This window comes from Natrix helvetica (genome assembly GCF_964273705.1).
Source record: "Natrix helvetica genome assembly, chromosome: 8".
NCBI classification, from domain to species: domain Eukaryota; kingdom Metazoa; phylum Chordata; class Lepidosauria; order Squamata; family Natricidae; genus Natrix; species Natrix helvetica.
The window spans coordinates 1410200-1433058 of record NC_138559.1 but is presented as its reverse complement, the minus strand read 5'-3'; the positions used below and the strand labels follow the sequence as shown (position 1 = coordinate 1433058).

Genomic DNA, 22859 nt, shown 5'->3' with positions numbered 1-22859 from the left:
TCCTCTGGCTCTTTTTTATTAGGTTCTATATGAGGTTTTTTTCCTGGCGTTTCTGTATTTTAAATTATGTATTTTGGCCTGGGACAAAAGAAAAAACCAGAAGTGAAGCAAGGATTTCTTTTAAATTATTTTTTATTTTCTTACTTGCAATTATAGGTATACATTCACATGCTTCTTCTTTACATTTGTCGTTCTTATACAACGAAAAATAGATGTGAAAGAGGCACCTATAACAGAAAAAGAAAGTGGGAGAGGAGGGCAGAAGGGAGAGAAAGAGGAGGAGTAGGGGAGAAGGAAGGGGAAGGAGAGGAAAGAGAGGAAGGAAGTACAGAAGGGAGGGAGAAAAGAAATAAGGTGGGGTTAAAACAGGCAGGTGGGATGGTAAATAAAGCAACCCAAGCTGTATATTATAAACTTTTAAATGGAATAATAAATGTATAAGGATTGTTTGCTTATATCCCACCTTTATTCTGGCTCAGATATTGTCCGGTTGCCACCTGGGCACATTCAGTTGCAGAAGACTTGCCCATCTGGAATCTCGAAAACAAAAAATAAGCGAAGGACATTGAGAATTAATGGACCTTTAGATTACTAAGGTGGTTTGGAGCTGTAGATCGGACAAAGAAAAGTATCCTGAAGAAAGCCTTGGCAATCTGTCCAGGAAGTCACCAAGTCTAATTTAACACAAACACACACACACACACACCTCCATGATGCCATGCACTTTTCAACCGCAGATCTAGAGGCTGAAAGAGAACAGAAAGTCCCCCGTCCTCCCTGCTGCAGGATCCAGATTGGTCCATATAGTTCTGTGGAGCTGCCCTGCCCTGCCAAATGACTCCATGTGTCTTCTAGGCCAGAAGTCTTCAAACTTGGCAACTTTATGACGTGTGGACTTCAACTCCCAGAATTCTCCAACCAGCATAATTTACTCTCTTGTAATCCCTTTCTCTGCAATCTCTCCACTTAGATCAGAGGTCTTCAAACTTGGCAACTTAAAAACTTGGGGACTTCAACTCCCAGAATTCCCTAGCTGGCTGGAGAATTCTGGGAGTTGAAGTCCACAAGTCTTAAAGTGGCCAACTTTGGGGACCCCTGCTCTAGGGCCGCACAGGTCTACAAGAAGAGAGTTATTAGAATGGCACACTAGGCTTGGCAAAGTTGGTCCACCAAAGAGCTTTTGTCTATAGCATGGATGTTTGGTTTGATTCTGCTCCGTTCTCAAGGTGTGTTCACTGTGATTATGGGAGATACTACGAAATGACCTTTTCCCTTACAAGCCAGCCTATAAAACTTAGTGTGCCAATAAAAGCCAAGAGCAGGTTCCATAGCACAGTTTGGGCCATGTTTGAAGTTCAGTAATCAAACCCTGAGACGTAAGTAAGGAAAGACATGGGTTCATTTTCTTACTCTTAAACGTACTTGAGGTTCAAGTTACCAAGACCTATCTCAGAGGGAAGGTCTGTCTGCAACAGACTTGGGTACTTCTCAGTGGCTTGGCATGTTATTTTTTATAACAATCATATTTTGATGGCATGAAGTTGGGTGGAATTGCTAACACTTTGGAAAACAGAAGGATCTTGATAGACTTGAGCATTGGATCCTATCCAGCCAGATGCAGTGCAGCAGTGGGAAATGCCAGGGCCTGCACGTAGATGGGAAAAACCGAATGCGCAGGTACAGGATAGGCGGCACCAGGCTCAACGGTAGTAGCTGTGAGAGGGTTTTAGCAGCCAAAGAAGACAATGCGTCCCCAATAAACATTGACCTGGTTGTCAGGTATTCTCCCTTTTATCTGCCCATCTCACAAAGAGCCAGTATGGGAAGGAGCGGAGACTCACCAAAGAGGAATGTTTATTGCCAATGGAAGAAAGGTGAAATGTCGAAGTAATAAAGCTTCAGTTCAGATATATAAGATTGAGGTCAGAAAGGCAGAGGTAGAACCAGCTAGACAGATAAAAGGCATAATCCAGCAATAAGGGCTTCTCCAGGTTTGTCAATAGATACAGGCAGTGAGTTCACCGTTTACTCCACATGGGAAAATCTTAATGGGGGACAGAGAAAAAGAGAGAACAATTCACCATCCCGTGTACGGTTTTGGGTGTACATTTGCAGAACGATATTGGCAGTCAGAACAAGTTGACTGATTGAACTAGACAATCCTTGTGATTCCTTTCAACTTCACAGTTGTATTTTTCCCTTCAATATATCTTATTCTTCCTTTTTTTCCTCTTCTACTCTGAAGGTTTCCCTTCAGCTGGGCAGCCAGGTGGGTTGGAAGTGGGGCAGCAGGGTGCCATGACACTGCTGGCCCCCTCCCTCACTCCAATTGTACTGGATGAACTAATATTGGCACCCAGCTGTATACATTGCCAGCTATTTACGTGCATCGGAATGACAGATGTAGTCTAAATCATTTCTACTGCCAAGTTAATGGTCTGATCCAGCTATTTCCTGAGGTTAAGCAAACCTGAGGTCATGCGATAGTCCACGATGAAAGAATAGCAGCACATGCAACGCTCCACCCCGGATGCCCTGGGCACTTTATTGGCCTCCACACCTCCATGAAAGAATGGAAAATAATTCTGAAGAATCCATTTCACCAACTTCATTGAATTGTTACTGTTTTCCTCTTTCCTCTCTACACAAATTCAGTGGCTTAATCCTTTTACTTCCCTGCACCGACTGCGTGGCCCTCCGTCCTGATTTCTCACCCATCCCACCTGCTCCGAAGAAACCTGTCCATCTAATGTGATTACAGAGGTAAAGGCTTTTTTGTCTCAAGCAGGATTCTTGGTCCTCCATCGTTATCTTCATTTGGTTTTTCTTCTTTGCCACACTATATCAGCAGTCTATATAACCCTGAACACTCCTGGAAGGTTTTGTTGCTTGACTTATGACTGTAACTGACCCCAGAATTATGGTTATAGGTTGTGCCAGTTGTTATGCAGATAAACACATGACCAATTTTACAACCTTTTTTGTGGCAGTCATGAAATGAACACAGCAGTCTTTAATTGCTCCCACTGCCTACACATGGCATTTTTTCGGCAGAAACTGGAAATAAATGCCATTTTTCAGCAGAAATTATGTAAAGCATGGTTACTTGACTACAAGATACTGCCAGTGGCCATAAACATGAGCCATTTGCCAAGGACCTAAAATGCAATCATGTAAGGAGGGAGGGGGGGCAGCCATCAGAACTTAGCACCCATGTCTAAATATACCCTTTTTTGTGGGGAAGGGGTAAGGGACATGGTGGCTCAGTAGCTAAGACACTGAGCTTATCGATCAGAAAGGCTGGCAGTTCGAATGCCTAGCGCCACGTAATGGAGTGAGCTCCCGTTGCTTGTCCCAGCTTCTGCCAACCTAGCAGTTCAAAAGCACATTAAAAATGCAAGTAGAAAAACAGGGACCACCTTTGGTGGGAACAGCCTTCATTCATGCCAGCCACATGACCATGGAGATGTCTTTGGACAGCACTGGCTCTTCAGCTTTGAAACTGAAATGAGCACTCCCCCTAGAGTCGGGAACGACTAGCACATATGTGCAAGGGGACCCTTTACCTTTATTTTAAGTTCCAAGGGTTGCTCAGCCGAGGACTGTCATATTGCTCAGCCAATTCAGCCCCTCTGGTTTTCAAGATCAGCCCAGCATTGCCACCTAACAGGGCCCATAAGCTACAGCCCTCATGAAAACTGGAATCCACAACCACAAATCACTGCTGGGGAAGATTTGGGGAGGGATTCAGCTGCCTCAAAAGCCCGACTCAGGTATGAGAGTCAGGATCCCCCCCCCTGCCCCTCCAGGGTTGTGTCAGGGTTAGCTCGACTGCAACCCCCTGGCAGGCAGGTAGCACCTGTGACTTTGAGCCCAAAGGACAAGGCTGCCCCTTGCTGCCAACTGGCAAGACCGAATCTGCTGCCTTGCCTGGGATGAGCTGGTGGCTGAAAGCTGAGTCACCAAAGTCCGTTTTGTCCTCAGAAGAGAGGATCTACGCTTGGAGGACAAGGCAGGAGTCCAGAACTCCCATAATGACCAACTCTGGGAAGAAGGGAACAAATTGCAACTCTTGAGTCAATGTTCCACCAGCCGGGTGATCTCTGACCCAAGGGGCACCCAATTCTCCCCCGTAGCGAATCCCCTGTAGAGTTTTGTCAATCTGTGTGCAACTTTTAAGTATCCTGGTACATAAAATAAGCCTAAGGCAGCACAAGCTGCAGGTGATGGAGAGGGGCACCTGCCACTCCATCAAAGGTCCTGTTGTGTCATTTTATAGGTAAAGATGTGGGGCCTATTTCTCATTAGATAGAATGCCAACATACATAAATTGGACATTTATCATTTATTATGTTATGGAATTTTTATATCACCCACTCAATCCCTAGACCCAGTGAGAAAGTCTTTATTAGGATATCTCGAAGGTGCTTTCTCAAGAGGCAACTGGACTTGGTTTTTCTTTGAAGACTTTTAGTTTCTCATCCAAGAAGCTTCTTCGGCTCTCCATCAGATTAATTATGCAAAATTACAAAAAAAACTAAAGCATCAAGTGCTCTGGCAAGTGGATTATGGGAAAATGGTCATGTGATTGTTACCTACATAGCAATTTTAAATTGCAGCAAGTTCTACCAATGATGTGAGATTGCTGAGAAGACCCCATTTTTAAATAAATGCTCAATTGTAAATATATACAATTGTAAATCTATATAATCGCCCTACAGCTATTTTTCCCTAGAGCCAACTTTTAACTATCAGACAGGACTTCTGGGACCTGAAACACCTCCCAATTTTGCAATAATGAAAAAGTAAGCATTATGGGAGTGCCATGTGCTACAACAGGAAAAAAAGCACTGCTTATGAGCTATCTTCTCTGCACATATTGGGAAGTCCAAATGTTGGAAGTTAACAGGGAGAGCCAGGGTGATTAGAATGATTTACTATTTGTGAATTTCTAGCTAATCTGGGGGACTTGAGGAAATTATGACATAACATGAGCTGGAAGATGTATTACATTCTGCTGAAAAAGAGGCCCGATTCACACAAAGTACTAAGCTTAGAATGTGGTGTAGCAATTAAAACTGTTGTATTGGGACTTTAACTGCCAGAATTCCCCAGCCAGCATAATTTACTCTTTTATAATCCCTTCCTCTGCAATCTCTCCACTTAGATCAGAGGTCTTCAAACTTGGCAACTTGAAGACTTGTGGACTTCAACTCCCAGAGTTGAATTCTGGGAGTTGAAGTCCACAAGTCTTAAAGTTGGCAAGTTAGGTGGTTGTTGGAGGAAACAAAGGGTTAGGGTTAGGGGGTGCTTGCGGAAGAAACTGGGTATAAACCTAATGAATGATGTCAGTTTAATATGTTGTGTGAATCCATTGTTGCATGGCAAATCATTTAGCACCTTGTATACTACCAATGCACCCCATTTTAATGCTTGCAGTAAGCAGAACCCAACTCACCATCTGAACTAAGCGACAGCATAAGGTTCCAATGTTATTGGTGGGCAATTACATCCGTTGCTAAAGGACCAAAAGTATGTATATTTATTCCAGGAGAAAACGTCCCATCCACTGAACAGGAACAGCACCAGCTGCAAGCATCTTTGTTCCTCGGGAGCAGGTCTTATGCTACGAAATTGTCATCTAGTAGTGGATAAAAATATATCGGAAGATGCAAAACTTTAAGGACCATTGCAAAGCCCTCTACGTGGGGCTGCCTTTGGAGAGTATCTGGAAGCAACAGCTGGTTCAGAATGCAGCAGCGCAAGCAAAAATGGGCACCCCTCATTATGTCCATGTTATATCACAGCTACCCCACCTGCAGAGGTAACCCATAGCTTCCCGGGGCAATTCAAAGGCCTCATATACCAGGCCTTTGTGCACAGGGACTGCTCCCCACTGCTTCTGCCTACGGGGCAGAATGGGTGTGCCTCTCCTGTCAATCGAAGGCTGCCATCTTGCAAGACTGTGGAAGGCTGCCCTGGGAGGCGCACACAGCGCCCGCTCTTGGTCACCAAAAGCCTCTTGAGACCAGCGAAGACCAGGCCCGGGATAAGGGTGCCTGTGAAAACCTCCATGTATTTTTCTGAATGTTTGGGGGAGTGGAGGCTGGCGGTGGGTTCCTCCTACCGTCACTACCAGTACACTGTTCATGGTCTGTTCGTGCACGTGCCGGGCATGTGCTGCACATGCGCCTGATGTGTACTGGGCACGCATGCCCACTCCACCACCCCTGTGACACCCAGCTGCTTGTGGGCGCATGCACGATTTGCAGGGTTGCTTCAAAAAGAGGTAAGGAACTCGGACGGGCGGGTGGGCCAAACAAGCCACCGTACCAGTATGGCCGTAGCAGCCAGAAACCACCACTGTTGTGTTGTTGCTTTAGTCCAGGCACTCAGGTGGGTTTCCATGTCTGGCAAAACATATAAACTGATAAGCACCCAAAGCAAAACCTTAAAGTCTTTAAAAAATCTTCCTGGAAGGGAGCCCAACCGCAGAGAAGAGAAAGGGAGCCATGGGTTACAGATTACGGCTTGTGTGAAGGAAGAGAAAATGACCAAGCCACCAATCAAGGCAGCGCACCTCTTGGCTGCTGGCTCTTCTGTCCTGGGACTTAAAAATAAAGTTGTCTCTGGCTCTGTGACTCACTCCAATTACTCCCGTGGATGTTATTGGCAAAAAGGGCTCCAAACACACAACGTTTAGGCATAAACCGACAGAGCAAACAGTGCGCTCACTAGGAAGTGCTCCAGACACCGCCAGCACCACCACCACTGGGGAAAACAACTGGGCCTCTTCAGTGGCAGTTTTTGAAACAGAACGGCCAGGCTGGGAAAACAGATGGCCGGTGGCCAGAAGAACAGAGGGTCACTCAGTTGCAAGGATTACGGCCAGACCGTCAGCAGCCAATTTCAATCTTCCACTCTTGACACAACATGCAACTGTGAATCTGGCCTTTTGGCCACGCACTGCGCTGGCCTTTTATCCTAACCAGTTCACACCTGATGGAAAGACAGCCAGCCAAGGGAAATAGAAATTGGATCTGGGTTAAGCCCAGTCATATTCACTCCCACCGCCCAGCTTAGCTTCCTGGGGGCTTCTAAGCTCTGGACTCTGAAGAGCAAAGTTAAAGCCATTAGGAAGCTGGAGATGGGCCACAGGCGCATGCACTCTGCTTGCATCATTAGTTTTGTAGAGTTGGCAGTGCCAGGAACCCCATGCCCTCTCTTGTAAAACAGAATCAGGGTTCAAAGCAACCAAGTGACCCTCTTCACTGCAGCTCACCCAAAGTCTCTTGCCTGCGGCCCTAACCTTTCCTTCTGAGTAACCTCCTACGCCACAGGATGACCTTACAGAGTCCCCTCATACTGGGTGACATCAGGTGCAGCCACAAACGCTGGCTCAGCAAAGCAGTGCAGGCTAAGCCATTAACCGTAGATTTTTTTTTAAAAAAGTTGGCAATCTTGTGCAAATTCCCAAGAGGTCAATTCAGTCATTCGGTTAAGTACACACTCCTGATGAGAGCCTTCAATGAATTCGTCTTTCAAGCCGCAGAGGTGAGCCTCCACTTTACAATTAAGGCTCCCTGCCTGTCATCCTCATTTGCAGGAAGGAAGGAAACGGCAGTTACCACCCTAGGCTGGACTGACCTCAAACAGGCGGCCATTCCAATCCGAAGCAGCTCGTGCGGGCAAAAACAGAGCCTCCCCCACGGCCACTGGGAGTCTTCCCTCCCTGTCCTAGTCATAATTCCAAGCCTGCAGGGGTACTCTCTCATAAGCCCCCTTGGCCCTGGCCTACCGGTAGACTCTGGGTACAGACTTTGTGCAGAGCAGAAGGTGGAAGAGGTGGCCAAGGGGCACAGCTGTTTTGCCAACCACCTTTCAGTTGAGGGGGGGGGGGGGGTTGAAGTCAGGCAAGCAAAACTACTTCCATGATCATTTCCCCGAGGCTAGGGACCTGGTTTTCGAAATTGGAGCTGAGCTGACACAGAGACCCACCAGCAGAAGCACTTCAAAGGGAAAGAAGAGTTCCCGGAGAGACATCCCGGCACTCTCTATTTATCTGCTAGAAAAAAAGCCAAATCTCCTTCAAGTAAAGCTCAATTTCTGGACGAAGTCCAGAGATTCCCTTGGTGGTTTAACCAGGATTGGCTCTTTTGAGCTTTTTTTGAGATCAGGCAAGGAAGGACCAGCATTTTGTGCTAAAAACCATATTGCTTGTTTTTAGCACAAAATGAAACCGCTGTGACCCTTGGATAGCACCAGTCCATCATGAATTTTGCCAATTACTCAGCCCTGTTGCAACATGGCAACTTGAAGGAAGCCTGACCTGTGACGGAAACCATGTTTCCCCACACTCTCACTACGCAGGAAGCCACCCTGAGGTTCAGGCTATGCTCCTGGTAATGCCTGGACTACGCACAAATGTGGGCTGCCAGGAAATTATTCATCCCATTTGTGAATACTTTACCTCCAAGATGTAACTAAAGGGAAGTGCATGGAACAGATTCTCTTTCCCAGAAAAAGCAGCAACAATTTTTCCAGGGTGCATTTTTCTGCTCTCCCCAAGGAACCTTCCATGTTGTCCTTCCATTTCTACCACCCCAGGCCCTCCTGCTCTGGTTGTCTGAAGCCAAGTTCATAAACTTCACAGCCAGCTTATCCCAGAGCTCCTCACAGGGTTCAATTCTGGCCCTTTGCCTGAAAAGAATCTAGCATGACCTTTGGTGCCACTTTGTTTGTCTTCACTCTGTCCCACAAGCCTTTACAGACCAGGTTCCTTCCTATCCTGAAGCGCTTGCTCTGAATCTGTGAAGAAAGAAAAGAGCGAAAGGGGGGCAAACGGAGCAGCCATAGTCCAACTTTTTCAACTTCTGTTCAGCGGAAACTTACCCCCCACCCCACATGCCCTGGGGTAGCAACCTGCAGGCTCTCTAAGGCAAAGGCTCCCCTCGCACATATGTGCTAGTCGTTCCCGACTCTAGGGGGCGGTGCTCATCTTTGTTTCAAAGCCAAAGAGCCAGCGCTGTCCGAAGACGTCTCCGTGGTCATGTGACCGGCATGACTCAACGCCAAAGGCGCCCAGAATGCTGTGACCTTCCCACCTAAGGTGGTCCCTGTTTTTCTACTCGCATTTTTTATGTGCTTTCGAACTGCTAGGTTGGCAGAAGCTGGGACAAGTAACGGGAGCTCACTCTGTTAAGCGGCGCTAGGGATTCGAACTGCTGAACTGCCGACCTTTTGATCGACAAGCTCAGCGTCTCAGCCACCTCGTCTAATCCGGCTCGCTAGCTATATGCAACCTCAACCTGGGGCACCCCATTCAACGAAGCAAAGTGACATGATTTTCACTTGCTACAGAGAGCAATGCCGGCCAAGATCAGCTAAAGAGACAAAGATCAGGGAAGAGTCACAAATAGGGAGACACATTCCTTGTTTGCATTTCAGCAATTCATTTCTAAGAATGGACAAGATTTCTCCTATCTCTGGGCACTTCCATCTATTGTCCAGTCTCTGGAGGAGAAGTCAATAGCTGGAAAACATCAGTCTGTTCAAGGGCAAAAGGAGCAAGGACCCCCACGGGGCCCAGTGTGGAGCATCAATCCCAATCAGGAGTCAGGGGCCTTTTTCTACCATAAGCTCCGCCAGGATTAAAGATGTTTGTAAATGACCTTCTCCGAGATGGTCTGCACCTCCATCTTCACAGGACACTTGTAGAAGAAGGAAAGCAGCACCTCCGTGTAGCCGATCAGGAAGTAAATCTTATGGGGAGGGAGATTCTGGATGAGGAGGGCACAGATGATCACCGTGTTGGCCCGGCGCTTCAGTACCACCTCCTCCGCCAAGCAGCCATGGAAGGTGCCAAAGAGGAACTTGCGGATGAAGACGTCCTCCAGCGTGCGATCCGCCGCATCCGTCTCCCCGTCCAGGTTACCTGCAGGAGCAAAGCAAGGAGGGCCTTTGATTTAGTTTGTCCTTTTCTCGCCATGCACGAGAAGGCCTTGGGGCTGCACAGAGTACTCCACATGCTGTGGCTACAACCAGTCAGGTGCCGGAAAAGGACTTCACCCAACACCGTTTTCCAGACATCTCTCATCACGGCAAAGATTTCCTGCGGCTGCCGTTTCGTCTACATTTATAGGGGTCCCCAAACTTGGCAACCTGAAGACTTGTGGACTTTAACTCCCAGAATTCCCCAGCCAGCTCTGCTTTGAAGGCCTCTGATCTAAGTGGAGAGACTGGAGAGGAAGGGATTACAAGAGAGTAAGTGATGCTGGCTGGAGAATTCTGGAAGTTGAAGTTTATTATTATTATTATCATTGTTGTTGTTGTTGGTTAATCTTTGGTGTGATTTACAGCCTTTGGGGCTGGTTGGCAGCTCAACAGCTCGAGTCCTAACTAAGGACCTAGGAACTGTTAAGGTCGAAGGATATTATTATTGTTGTTTTGTTGTTGTTGTTATTCCTCTCCTTTGCAGCCCCCACCCACCCACCCAAAAAACCTCCTGCTAGATAGAGGGCGATTTTGGGGGGCGGGGGGGCGAAACGGGGGATTACTCTAAGTGGGGAGGGGGCTCCAGGGGCCTTGAGGTTAACGAGGGAGGGGCTCACCGGTGTGCAGGGAGAGCCAGCCCTTGCGGTGGGCGATGTGGTGGGGCGGGTGAGCCTCTTCGTAGGTCACCGGCTGGTTCCCCTTCCGAGGGCGGATGCGGCCCGCCTGGCACTGCAAGGGAAAGAGGGACGCGCGTGGGCCAGGCGGCTCCCAACCCTCCACCCACCCACCCGAGGCCCCTCTCTCCGCCCCCGCAGGAGGACCCCCGCCTCACCTTCTCCGCCACGGCGCTGCTCCGGAAGCCGCGGCCCGCCACCGGCAGCCCCCAGGCGCCCCTCAGGGCCCGCGCCGAGGCCTGCGAAGAAAACGAATAAGCATGCGCAGAACCCCCCCCCCACCCTGCCACAACTCCCCCCCCCCGTCGGAGCCCCCGCTCGCCTCAGCCGCCCTCCGCCACGCCGCCGCCGCCATGGGAGCCTGCAAGCCGCAACTGCGCCTCCTCCTCCTGGCCGGCAGGGGCTGCGCTTGGTCCTCGCCGGAAGTGACCTGCCCGGCCTAAGGAGGACGCTCCGCCCTTTCCGGCTCTAGGGCGGAGCCCGCCGCGCGCCTCCAATTCAAATTTTCGAATTCAAACTTAGAGCGGGAAGGGACCTTTTTTATTTTTATTTTATTTTTATTTATCTTATTTTACTTTCTCATTTTATTTTATGAGTCCACAAGTCCAAGGAAACAAGTATATAAACATCTGAGTAAAATGCCACAAATAAATGGATATAAATAGGCAAAACAGCCATAAACACATAAAAAGATACATATAAATGGGGACAGTAGGACAGGGACAGAAGGCAGGCAGTTGCGCTTATGTGCGCTCCCTTTAGGGACCTCTTAAGAAACGCGTAAGGTCCATGGTAGACAGCTTAAGGCAGGGGTGTCCAAACTTGGCAACTTTAAGACTTGTGGACTTCAACTCCCAGAATTCCCCAGCCAGCTGGGGAATTCTGGGAGTTGAATTCCACAAGTCTTAAAGTTGCCAAGTTTGGACACCCCTGCCTTAAGGTCAAAGGTCTGGGGGTTAGAGGAACTAACAACAGGATCAGGTAGGGTGTTCCAGACGTTTACTCCTCTATTGCTGAAGTTGTTTTTCCTTCAATCAAGATTAGAACAGATTGCATTGAGTTTGTATCTATGGATAGCCCTTGCGTCGTCATGGCAGTTGAAGTAAAAGTAGTCATTCACAGGTAGTGAATGACTAAAACATACACATCATTACAGGTAGGACATTATGGCAGATTATCCTGCACACTAAGCTCAGGTCGGAATGTAGACGGCGTAATTCAAGGTTATCCAGGCCTAAAATTTCTAGTGCTCACCCCACTCAAATCTGTCCTTGAAAGTCTCCAGCCACGGAGAGCCCACAACTCCCACTTTTTGTATGTATGTATGTATGTATGTATGTATGTATGTATGTATGTATTTATTTATTTATTTATTTATTAATCCAATTTATAGGCCGCTCCCTCTCCATCAAGGGACTCGGGGCGGCGTACAATTCATTACACAACAAATAAATAACGAGGAGGAGATATACAAAAAACATTGTACAATACATAATAAATAAATAAATAATCAATTAGTTAAGAACAACATAATGCAATTAAAAACAATTAAAATACCCAAAGTCAAACTTAATTTAAAATTTAAAAGTTATCCAGAGGGATTAGGAAATATGGTTATGATTCAGGCCAGGCCGGCTAGTTGGAACAGGTGGGTCTTGAGTTTTGTGCGGAAGGAGCGGAGATCGGTAGCTGTCCTAATGTCGGGGGGGAGGTCATTCCAGAGGGCTGGGCCCATCACAGAGAAGGCCCTACCCCTCGGCGCCGCCCTCTGGCATTGCTTAGTGGACGGCACCTGGAGGAGTCCCTCTCTGTGAGAGTGAATTGGTCGTAGGGATGTATGGGGCAGGATACGATCCCGCAAATAGCTAGGTCCTGTGCCATGGAGCGCTTTAAAGATAGTGATCAGTACCTTGAAACGCACCCGAAAGACTACAGGGAGCCAGTGCGGCTCACGCAGGAGAGGTGTCACATGGGAGTACCTCGTACTCCCCATCACTGCCCCTGCGGCCGCGTTCTGGACCAACTGCAGTCCTCGGGTGCATCTCAAGGGAAGCCCCATGTAAAGAGCATTACAGTAATCCAGACGAGACGTCATCAGCGCATGAGTGACTGCGAAGGGCATCCCGGTCCAATAGGGGGCGCAATTAGCACACCAGGCGAACCTGGTGGAACGCCCCCCTTGCCACGGCTGCCACATGGTCATCCATAGACATCCGGGCATCTAGGAGGACGCCCAAATTGCGCGCCCGCTCCACGGGGGCCAGTTGGTCGCCCCCAATGGCCAGCGATGGAGTCAGCTGGTTGAACCGAGAGGCCGATAGCCACAGCCACTCTGTCTTGGAGGGGTTGAGTTTAAGTCTGTTGTCTCCCATCCATTATTTATTTATTTATTATTTATTTATTTATTTATTATTTATTTATTTATTTATTTATTTATTTATTATTATTATTTATTTATTTATTTATTTATTTATTATTTATTTATTTATCTTGTCATGTTTTATGTAGGGTAAAATTGGTGGAGACCCTTTGAGAGCCTGTAGGCAACAAAACTTCATTTCTACTGTATGTCGATTGGTGTAGTATAGTACTGTATAATACAGCCTTTAATATAAATAGTATAAGGAATAATCCCAATGCAAGTAAATAGGGGGAAAAAAACTAGTCATACGTTTCCACGTGTGCATGGAGTACATTCAAAGTGGCAATAAAGTTTATTCTATTCTATTCTCTATTCCTATTCTATTCTCCATTCTATTCTATTCTATTCTATTCTCCATTCTATTCTATTGAAAGCTACCAACTGATTATTTTCACCGTCCCTCATTATTATCATGCTGAATTTCCCTCTGATGAGCTTCCAGGGCAGTGCAGGGTTTAGAATCAGAACACTGCAAAAGCTGCAGGTTGCTTCTGCCAACTCTGTCCTCTGCCAGCAGTTTGATCCTGGCTGGCTCAAGGTTGACTCAGCTTTCTGTGGTTGTTCAAATAGGGACCCAGATTGTTGGCTAAACCACTTAGAGACTGTATACAGGTAGTCCTCCACTTACCAGGGTTCACTTGTGACCACTTGAAGCTACAACCGCACTGAAAAAAGTGACCTAGGACCATTTTTCACCCTTACAACCATTGCAGCATCTCCAGGGTTACAGGAGTTACGTTCAGATGCTTGACAGCTGACTCACATTTATGACAGTTGCAGGCTCATGAGATCATTCGTGTGACCTTCTGACAAGCCAGGTCTATGGGGACACCAGTTTCATTTAACCACCGTTTACCAATTTAACAACTGCAGTGATTCACTTAACAAATGTGGCAAGAAACATCGTAAAATGGGGCGAAACAAGTGCTATTGCTAATGCCCTTCCTTCCTTCCTTCCTCCTTTCCATCTTTCCTTCCTTTCTTCCCTCCCAGTGGTTAGAATGCCAGATTGCAGGCTAACTCTGCCTACTGCCAGCAGTTCAATCCTGACTAGCTCAAGGTTGACTCAGCCTTCCATCCTTCCAAGGTCAGTCAAATGAGGACCCAGATTGTTGGGGGAAAGAGGCTGACTCTGTAAACCGCTTAGAGAGGGCTGGGAAGCACTGTGTATATACGTAAGTCTAAGTGTTATTGCTATTTTTCTTCCTTCCTTCCTTCCTTCTCTCTTAGAATACAGCATTAAAGGCTGACTCTGCCCACTGCCAGGAGTTTGATCCTGAGCAGCTTCAGGTTGACTCTACTTTCCATCCTTCCAAGGTCAGTCAAATGAGGATCCAGATTGTTGGGGGCAAGAGGCTGTAAACCGCTTAGAAAGGGCTGGGAAGCACTGGGAAGCGGTATATTTTTATTGCTTATGGTAACTAAGATGCCTTGGTGATGTAACCCAAGCCCTGATAGTTACACTGTAGAGCTACAGCAAAATGTTCAGTGGAGAGAACCTGGAGATTCCAGCTAGTCCAGAAACAGAAACCAGGATGCTGATGGGACAACGATCCCCACGATCCAAGATCACTTGACTAGCCATCTGTTAGCTTCCAAGCTGAATTCAACATGCTGGATATTCCTTATAGCGCCTTGTACGGCAGAGTGCCCAGAGGTGCACACATCGGGACAGGCCTTCTGATAATCTTCTGCTGAGACTTCATGGAGGCCCCCACAAAACTTCTCTTGAATGGGTTTCTGACTCTGTTGATTGAGGTGCCCTGTATCTATTACATCCACATTCCTTGTATTATCCTTGTTTGGTTTCACGGTGCTCAGAACAAATAAAATCGGGGTGGTTAAATATAGTAAATAAATATCTTAAGGACAGCTGTATAAATTTTATTTTATTGTTAGCCACTTGGTGCATTATTTGGGTGAAAGACGAGGATAAATAATAAGGAATAAATAATTCATGTTAAAGCTATTGGTATTTCATTTAACTGAAGGATAGAAACAAAACACTTTAAAAATGTTTTTGAGGACTGTCCTCCCTCCACCCCCATCAATATGAAACAGGAATCAAAATATCACTATAACTTCTTTCCGTGTCATTTGAGTGGCAGACGTATTTAACACCCCTGAGAAGACTCAGGTAAATCTTAAAGCAATCCGCACGGTCAATGGATTGAACTAGAAGCTGACCCCAATACGGGAGAGGTCAGGTTTCAGTTCAGAAGTTCTTTTCTTCCGGTTTTATTTGTAAGGTCAAAAATTCTTCCCAAGAAACTAGAGTTTAATTTAGGAGTATTTTATTATATAGGCAGCCTGTGGGTTAAGAACATCTGCCTTATGGACCACTCGTACTTATAAATGGACTGCCAATTAGTAAAAAAGGCAGAATGCATTCTCTGTCTTCGAGTCAACACACCACTGGACCCAGGCAAGGTTTCCATGAAGCTGCGTGTTTTTAATAGCCAGTTTTCAGCAGTCTTCTATTCATAAGTTCCAACTTAACATTGGCAATCTGATTTTAAGGCACACTTGAGAACACAACTCATTTTTAACCTGGGAGTTGTTCTTACTGTTGTCTGTAGAAGCCGGGGTGACAATGCAAAAGAGAAGTCCAACACTGAAGAGCTGAGCATTAACCAGCTGCCTCCAACTGTCCACGGTAGAGACTTTTGGGGACAAAGAATTGTGAGGAGAAACGCAAGGTCCGTCCAGTTGTAACTGAGTTCTGAGCTGAGGTTCGGAATCGTTTGCCTGATCTCCTTCGTTGATTAATGTTTCAGGCCAGATTCCCCCATTCTAGGTGGAAACGGAATTTCTTTCTATCAAACAGATACAGATAGAAGATTCTGAAGGATCTTATTTTGGAATATCTGCTCTGTTAGATGTACACATATATCATTGTTTCTTTGGCAAGCCCCTCTGGGTTCAGATACATTAAGCAAAAAGTGGCATGAGAACTAGTTTGGTGTAGCGGTCAAGGCACCAGCCTAGGGCCAGGAGACTGGGAGTTCTAGTCCTGCTTTGTAGTGACAGGAGGAAAACTGGCTATCAAGGTAATGGTCAGATAAGAGAGAGAGAGAGAGAGAGAGAGAGAGAGAGAGAGAGAGAGAGAGACCTGAGTTGGGGCAAGAGTGAGAAAATATTTCAGGGAGATCTTTCTCTACTAGTAGTACGGACTAACAGGCCCTGCTTTCCTAATTTGGTCTGCCTTGAGGTGGAGGGAATAAGATTTGGGCAGTGGTGGGTTCCTTCTGGTTCGACCCAGTTCAGCCAAACCGATAGTAGCATGCCAGTCTGGGTCACAGAACCGGCAGTAACCCAGGCTGGCCACACCCCTGAACTGGTTGCCCCCGTTGTCGCCGCTATCTTGTTTTTGAGTAATGTGCATGCGCAGGAATTTTTTTATTGAGTTGCGGTTGCACGTGCAGCACATACACAAAGTGTGCCCACAAGCGAATGGCAGTAACGCCAGCTAGAACCCGCCTCTGGATTTGGGCATGAAGCCAGCTGGATTGCTGGGGTGGCCTCTCTCTCTCTCTCAGCTCTAGGAAGAAGTCGGGCAAACAGCCTGCAAAGACCTTGCCAAGAAAGCTGCTGGGCAGTCACCAGGAATCAAGACTTCCTCAACAGTGCACGCATGCGCGCGCACACACATGCACACGCAAAGATGTGGCTTAGCATGTCATGTGAACCCAATGAGCTGTAGCTTTATTAAGTAGTCTATTGTTAAACCATGGCTTAGCACGATGTGTGTACTCACTGCCAGCTGCATCACATCTCACTAACTTACTTTAACCAGGATTTGTTGATGGAAGTCACACAATTGGCTGGGATAACACAGCATCCTAAGCCACCAATAAGCTATCTAGTGGCTTAGCTTAGTGATATGGGAAACCAGTTCCTTGCGCATTGCAATGGAAAGCAGGAAGATCTGTCCTGCAGACAGATGTGGAGACGTCTAGAGGACAGTTTTGTATGATTTGGGGCTTGGAGCTGGATCCTGGCTGGGAGTATCCGGAGACGTCTGATCAATTCTAGGAGCTTCTTCGCCTCCCGAAGGGACGGAGGAGTTCTCCATTCTTAGCTGCAGCTCTGGCACTGCTTTACGGACGGAAGGCCCTGGAAGGAGCGGAGGAGAGTTAAGACGGAGACAGAAAGACCCACTCAAGTGTTATGGCGTCTCATATCTCTGTAGGGCAGGGGTCCCCAAACTTGGCAACCCCAAGAAGACTTGTGGACTTCAACTCCCAGAATTCTCCAGCCAGCATAACTTACTCTTTTGTAAACCCTTCCTCTGCAATCTCTCCACTTCTTAGATCATGGGCATGGTGTGGTTTGGTGGGCGTGGCAGGGGAAGGATACTGCAAAATCTCCATTTCCTCCCCACTCCAGAGCCAGCCAGAGGTGGTATTTTCTTGGAACTACTCAAAATTTCTGCTACCGGTTCTCCAGAACCTATCAGAACCTGCTGGGTTTCCCCCCTGTTCAGGGCAGCCTTTTGGATTCTGCCTCCCCTCCAGCCATCCTTCGGGGAAGGAGCCCTCCCTCTGCTACACCCTAGCAACCCCCTTCCCTTCCCATCCCCAGTTCCTCAGTGCCTGTATGCACACACAACACCCGCACAGCCATTGCCTAAGTGGGAGGCATTTCCACTGTTTACTATAACGAGCATCTTTCCTACTTCTGATTTTTGAGGCCGGAGAAAAGTTGCCAAGGAAAGACCAAGGACAACAGAGGAGACCAGTCCAGCCAGCCTGCAGAAGCGATCTATTAAGCGTGGAGAGCCTCCTTCGTTCTACGGGGCAGAGAAGCGAAAGGAACCGGGGAAGAAGGAATAGAAACTTACCGAAGTAGCTGAGGATGACAGGCAGGAAGACCAGGCCGTGCAGCATTCCTAAGAGTGTGATGATGAGGTTTAGGCGGAAGAAGAAGAGCTGGATGATTTGAGCCTTGGCAAACGCCAGGACCACGATGCCCGGCAAGTTGGTCATCGCCACCCCAGCAAACACCTGCACGAAGGGAAAGGACATACAGAAGAGAAGCACCACACCTGGGCAGCAGTCTTGGCATGGTGAGTATCAGGGATGCTCCTGAATTTCGAGGCAGGGAGTCCCTTGTCCTGGAGAATATCGGAATGGCAGAATCGAGATCACCTCTCCAGCACCACAGGTTGAACCCAGGGCTGCAAACTAGAGAAGTGGGAGTCCCATTGATCTCGTGGCCATGCACCAATGGTGAAATTCATTTTTTTTTTACTGTGGGCATGGCTTGGTGGGTGTGGTGTGGTTTGGTGGGCAGGGGAAGGATACCGCAAAATCCCCATTCCCTCCCCACTCTGGGGCCAGCCAGAGGTGGCATTTGCCGGTTCTCCAAACTACTCAAAATTTCTGCTACCGGGCCTCCTGAACCCGTCAGAACCTACTGGATTTCACCCTCGCCATGCACAGCTAAGTTCAACTGGGCAATTAGGAAGTAGCTACTCCTTGGCACCTTCTGAAGCCTAAGTAACGTATTCAGAGACCAACTTGGCTCTTAGGCTGATGAAAAAGGGCTTCAGAGCCCCTGGAAATACCCGGAGGCAACAGCCATCAGAACCGCCATCTCCCAAGTCCAGTGCCCACAGTATGTGCCACTTGTGGCACACGCCACCCCTCCACCCCAGCATCCTTGGCCCCATTTTGGCCTCCTCCTCCTCCTTACCGCGCTTCCCATGTTGATGGTGGCTTCTCGGGAGCGTTCTAGTTTGGTAGGTTTTTTGCTGATAGCGAAGGAGAGGGTGATGTGGGAGACAAATTCCACAGAGATGCCCACGGCCTGCGGGAGAGTGGAGCAATTAGCAATGAAAGGGCAGCCGATGCACCTGCCACTGTTGTTTACCCTGGCAAGAGTACGGCCAATCCGGTCGTTTGCCCGGAATAGTATAGGCATAGGGTCTCCTGCCCAAACAGGGGTTGGACTAGAAGACCTCCAAGGTTCCTTTTCAATCCTGCTCCTCTTGTTGTATTCCTAATATTTTGGCACACACCAAAGTCAAGGCTGGAAAAGACCAAAGGGGCAGGCAAAACATCACACGTTGCGCAGAGCAGACGGGTGCCAAGACAAAAGAGGAGGTGGGGTAAGTTTAGGGTAAAGTAACTTACTGTAGAAGGAAAAGTGAACTACAGTATTTTTCAGAATATAAGACGCATCGGAGTATAAGACGCATCAAGATTTTGAAGAGGCAGTTTAAAAAAAAAAGTTTTTGCACTCCCCAAAACAGCCCATTTTTCGTGAAAACAGCCCATTTTTTTGTCAAAACAAAGGACATGCATAGCCTTTAAGAGGCTTCCAGAGTGCTCCTGGGGACTGGGGACTGGGGGGGGGTGCTTTTTTTTTTTTTTGCTTGTTTTTGCCCTCCCCAGCCCCACAAACACTTTGGAAGCCTCCTAAAGGCTATGCACGGCCATTTTTTCAAAAGGGCCGGGGTTTCAGGAGGCCAAAAAGGCCTTATAAGACGCACCCAGGTTTTCACCCTCTTTTTTGGGGGGAAAAGATGCGTCTTATACTCTGAAAAATACGGTATTTATCATCCTCTGGGCAAAAGGCAGGACCGAGGAAGCCAAACGTGACCAGAATTGGCTTGGCAGGATCTCCCAGCAGCTGCAAATAAGGGGAAATTCTGGAGGGCAGAGAAGTGGGCAGACTGTAAGGAAAGTGAAGCTGGGCCTCCTTTGCAGCTCTGTGACAATAAACAAGTCAAAAATCACGCGTCGGTTTGAGCGCTGCCTTTCCTGCCCCAAAAGAGATCCGCTCGGACACCCAAAAACCTTTCACAGAATTCTAGTAAATAAAAACAGCTCCCAGAGTGAGTTTTTAAAAGGCCTCATTCTGTGGATTTCCTACCTACACTGATGCTGCTTTTACCCGTCACCTGGTCTTCCAGAGGTCGGTTTCTCCCTCTGTGCCCAAATGCCCCTTTCCCTGTGATACTCTACCTCTCTGGAAAATCTCCAGCAAGGGCCTTGCAGGAGGATACTCCAGAAAAGCACTCAGCGCACGGAGGGCAAAGCTAAGCCCCTCTGGCAGGTACCCCTTCCCTCTCCTTGCCCGCCTCCTCCTCCCGCAGCCATGATGCCCATCCCCAGGAAAAAGAGGTGGGCTCACTGTGACCAAGTTGATGAGGGAGACGGCATTGTAGGAGATTCCCCAAAGGTTCATGGCACCCACAGTGTCCACAATAATCATGATGATGGTCAGCAGGTTGATGAAGGCTGAGCGAAGGTCCAGGCCCAGCAGGATGTAGCAGACGGCGAAGGTGGGCACCAGGCACAGGGCCAGGTTGATGAGGCCCACGGTGGTGATCATCAGGTACTGCTCATAAAACACGTAGGTGATTCTGCGGAAAGAGAAGTGGTTCCGGGAAGGGAAGGGGACAACTTGCCACAGAGAAACTTGCTACGGCCAACTCAACCCGACCATCTCACCATGGCCAACTCGCCACAGGACAGCTTGTTACGAGACAATTTAACAATTCTATTTAATTATTTAAAATAAATAAACATTATTTTAATTTTTACCATCCACATTTCATTCTGGTCCTTCCTTTTGCATCCTTTCTTTAATGATTCTATTGCACCAATATCTTTGATATTAGTGTAACTCTTGTCCCGCAGCGAGTTGGCCATGGAAAGTTGGCCACGGAAAGTTGTCATAGACCCTTCCGGGAACACTCCATGGCTCACCACCCTCCCTGAGAAGGGAGATTAGAGATCATCTCTTCCCAGTTCAACCACTATATTTATAGTGTCCTTGAGAGGTTGTTATCCTTCCTCACTTATATTGCCCAGGGAAGGAGCGTCCAACAGCTTTCAAGGCTGTTCCTTTTAGTTCAACATCAGGAAAACTTATGCCTGGTGTCCAACCAAAATCTACTTCCTTATAATTTCAACCTATTGTTTCTTGTTGTCTTGTGGAATAATTTGACCTAAACCTATGCGTGACAACCCTTCAGACACCTGGGAGAGTTGTTACACCTCCCCACCATCTTCTCTACCCTTCAGCTTTCCTGATATTCTATGATCCTATCTCCAGGCCCCTCTAGCATTGACTGCTCTACTTTGCTGCATCTTTTCTTCTTTAAGATTGTTCCAACAGCCAGCAGACCCCAACTTTTCCATCTGAACTGCTATCTCAGGAGTGGCAATATACTGCATAGGAAGGGACTGAAACAAGCCAGATGTTGTAGGTCTGTCATCCTCAGCTGGATCATCCCTTATCTCAGCCTGCGCGGTTCTTAGGAACTTCCATGCAGAACGGTGCATTGATGTCAGTGCTTTGAGGTTGGCTGGGTCAAGAGAACAGGCTCTACATAAACTAGTAATATTATCTTATTTAGTTCCTTGTTTGTTCATATCCTGATGTTATTATTTTTACAAAGAACTCAAGGTGGCAAACATACCTAATTTCTCCTCCTATTTTCCTTACAACAACAACGACACTGGGAGATAGTTTGGGCTGAGAGAGAAAAAGAGAGAGAGAGAGAGAGAGAGGGAGGGAGAAAGGGAGGGAGGGAGAGAGAGAAAGAGAGAGCGCAACCATCCCAAAATCCAGTCTTCAGCATTGTTTCTCCAAGAGAAACCTTCTCTGTGGCTCTCCCCATTTGGCAGCTCAGGGTCTTTGAGGTTCCCGTTTGGGTTGGTAGAGAATCTGCTTTGGACTCTTCCAAGCAGAAACCAAGCCCGATCACAATTTCATGGCTGGGACGGGTAGCCCTGAAGCAGTGGTGGAATTCCATTTTTTTCCCTACCGGTTCTATGGCCGTGGCTTGGTGGGTGTCGCTTGGTGGGTGTGGCAGGGGAAGGATACTGCAAAATCCTCCCACCCCACTCCTGGGGGAAGGATATTGCAAAATCCCCACTCCCCACTCGGGGGCCAGCCAGATGTGGCATTTGCCGGTTCTCCGAACTACTCAAAATTTCTGCTATCGGTTCTCCAGAACCTGTCAGAACCTGCTGGCTTTCACCCCTGCCCCGAAGCTGCCTTAAGAGTAGATGGTTTCGGAACTTCCGGGTTGTTCCTGGTGCCGATGGCAGGCTTTTTTTGAGCCTGTCAGATCAAGAGACAGTTAGAGGTGTTTTTTTACGATCTTTAACACCTCGGACACTCGTAAATTCTTGGAATTTATGAGGGAGAGATTCAGCTGCTGGGTTGAGCCCTCGTGTACCCTCCAGGAGGATTTATAGCCTCCGGAGTCCAACGAGGTTTGCCCCCCTTCGCAGTTGTTGTTTTCTCCTGCCTTTTTGATAACCTCTGCTAATTAGCAGAGCCAGTCGCCGGGAACAGCCTTATCATCTTAACATCTCAACATCTCAAGAAGGAAGCAAGACTTTTGCAAGTATTTTAAGTCTTAATTGGGGAAAAAAAAATCTCTTTAAAAAGAACGCTACTGCTGAGTTCGAGAGGCGTGGGCTTAGAACAAAGGATTCAAAATGGCGTTGATTTATAGCTGAAAACCTACAGAAAACGAAAACTAATTACCTGCTGATAGCCGGGGCAATAAAGGCGGAACGGCTGAAACAACCCTAACTATTAACAATCTTTAAGCCAGTTTACATAACCTGAACTACTTAAATGTCAAAGTTTTAATTTCGAGCAACTTAGAAAGAAACATTTGCAAGTATTAATTTACAGCTGAATACCTAAGGAAAACGAAAGTTAATTGAATGGTGACAGCTAGAGGCGGCTGTAAGAATTATTAATTATGGCAACGGAACAAAAAGCTTCACCAGGTGCCA

The 22859-nt window shown here is 47.4% G+C and overlaps 2 protein-coding genes across 2 annotated transcripts in view; both read right to left on the bottom strand.

Annotated features, from left to right (window-relative positions):
- Positions 1 to 9416: 9416 nt before the first annotated feature.
- Positions 9417 to 11098, bottom strand: MRPS24 (mitochondrial ribosomal protein S24). The gene is made up of 4 exons (XM_081961420.1): positions 10990 to 11098; positions 10826 to 10906; positions 10611 to 10722; positions 9417 to 9934 (listed from the first exon to the last, which is right to left on the bottom strand). Exons 1-4 carry the CDS (start codon positions 11020 to 11022, stop codon positions 9651 to 9653), a joined length of 510 nt encoding a protein of 169 aa, XP_081817546.1. The 5' UTR covers positions 11023 to 11098; the 3' UTR covers positions 9417 to 9650.
- A 5600-nt stretch (positions 11099 to 16698) lies between these two features.
- Positions 16699 to 22859, bottom strand: part of NPC1L1 (NPC1 like intracellular cholesterol transporter 1) — a gene marked incomplete at its 5' end in the record, with an annotated part of 24443 nt that continues 18282 nt past the window's right edge. Inside the window, 4 exons of the mRNA XM_081960700.1 lie at positions 16699 to 17205; positions 17933 to 18095; positions 18787 to 18900; positions 20230 to 20461. Coding sequence (XP_081816826.1) covers positions 17045 to 17205; positions 17933 to 18095; positions 18787 to 18900; positions 20230 to 20461 — 670 coding nt within the window. The 3' untranslated portion in view covers positions 16699 to 17044. The remainder of the gene's footprint in view (positions 17206 to 17932; positions 18096 to 18786; positions 18901 to 20229; positions 20462 to 22859) is intronic.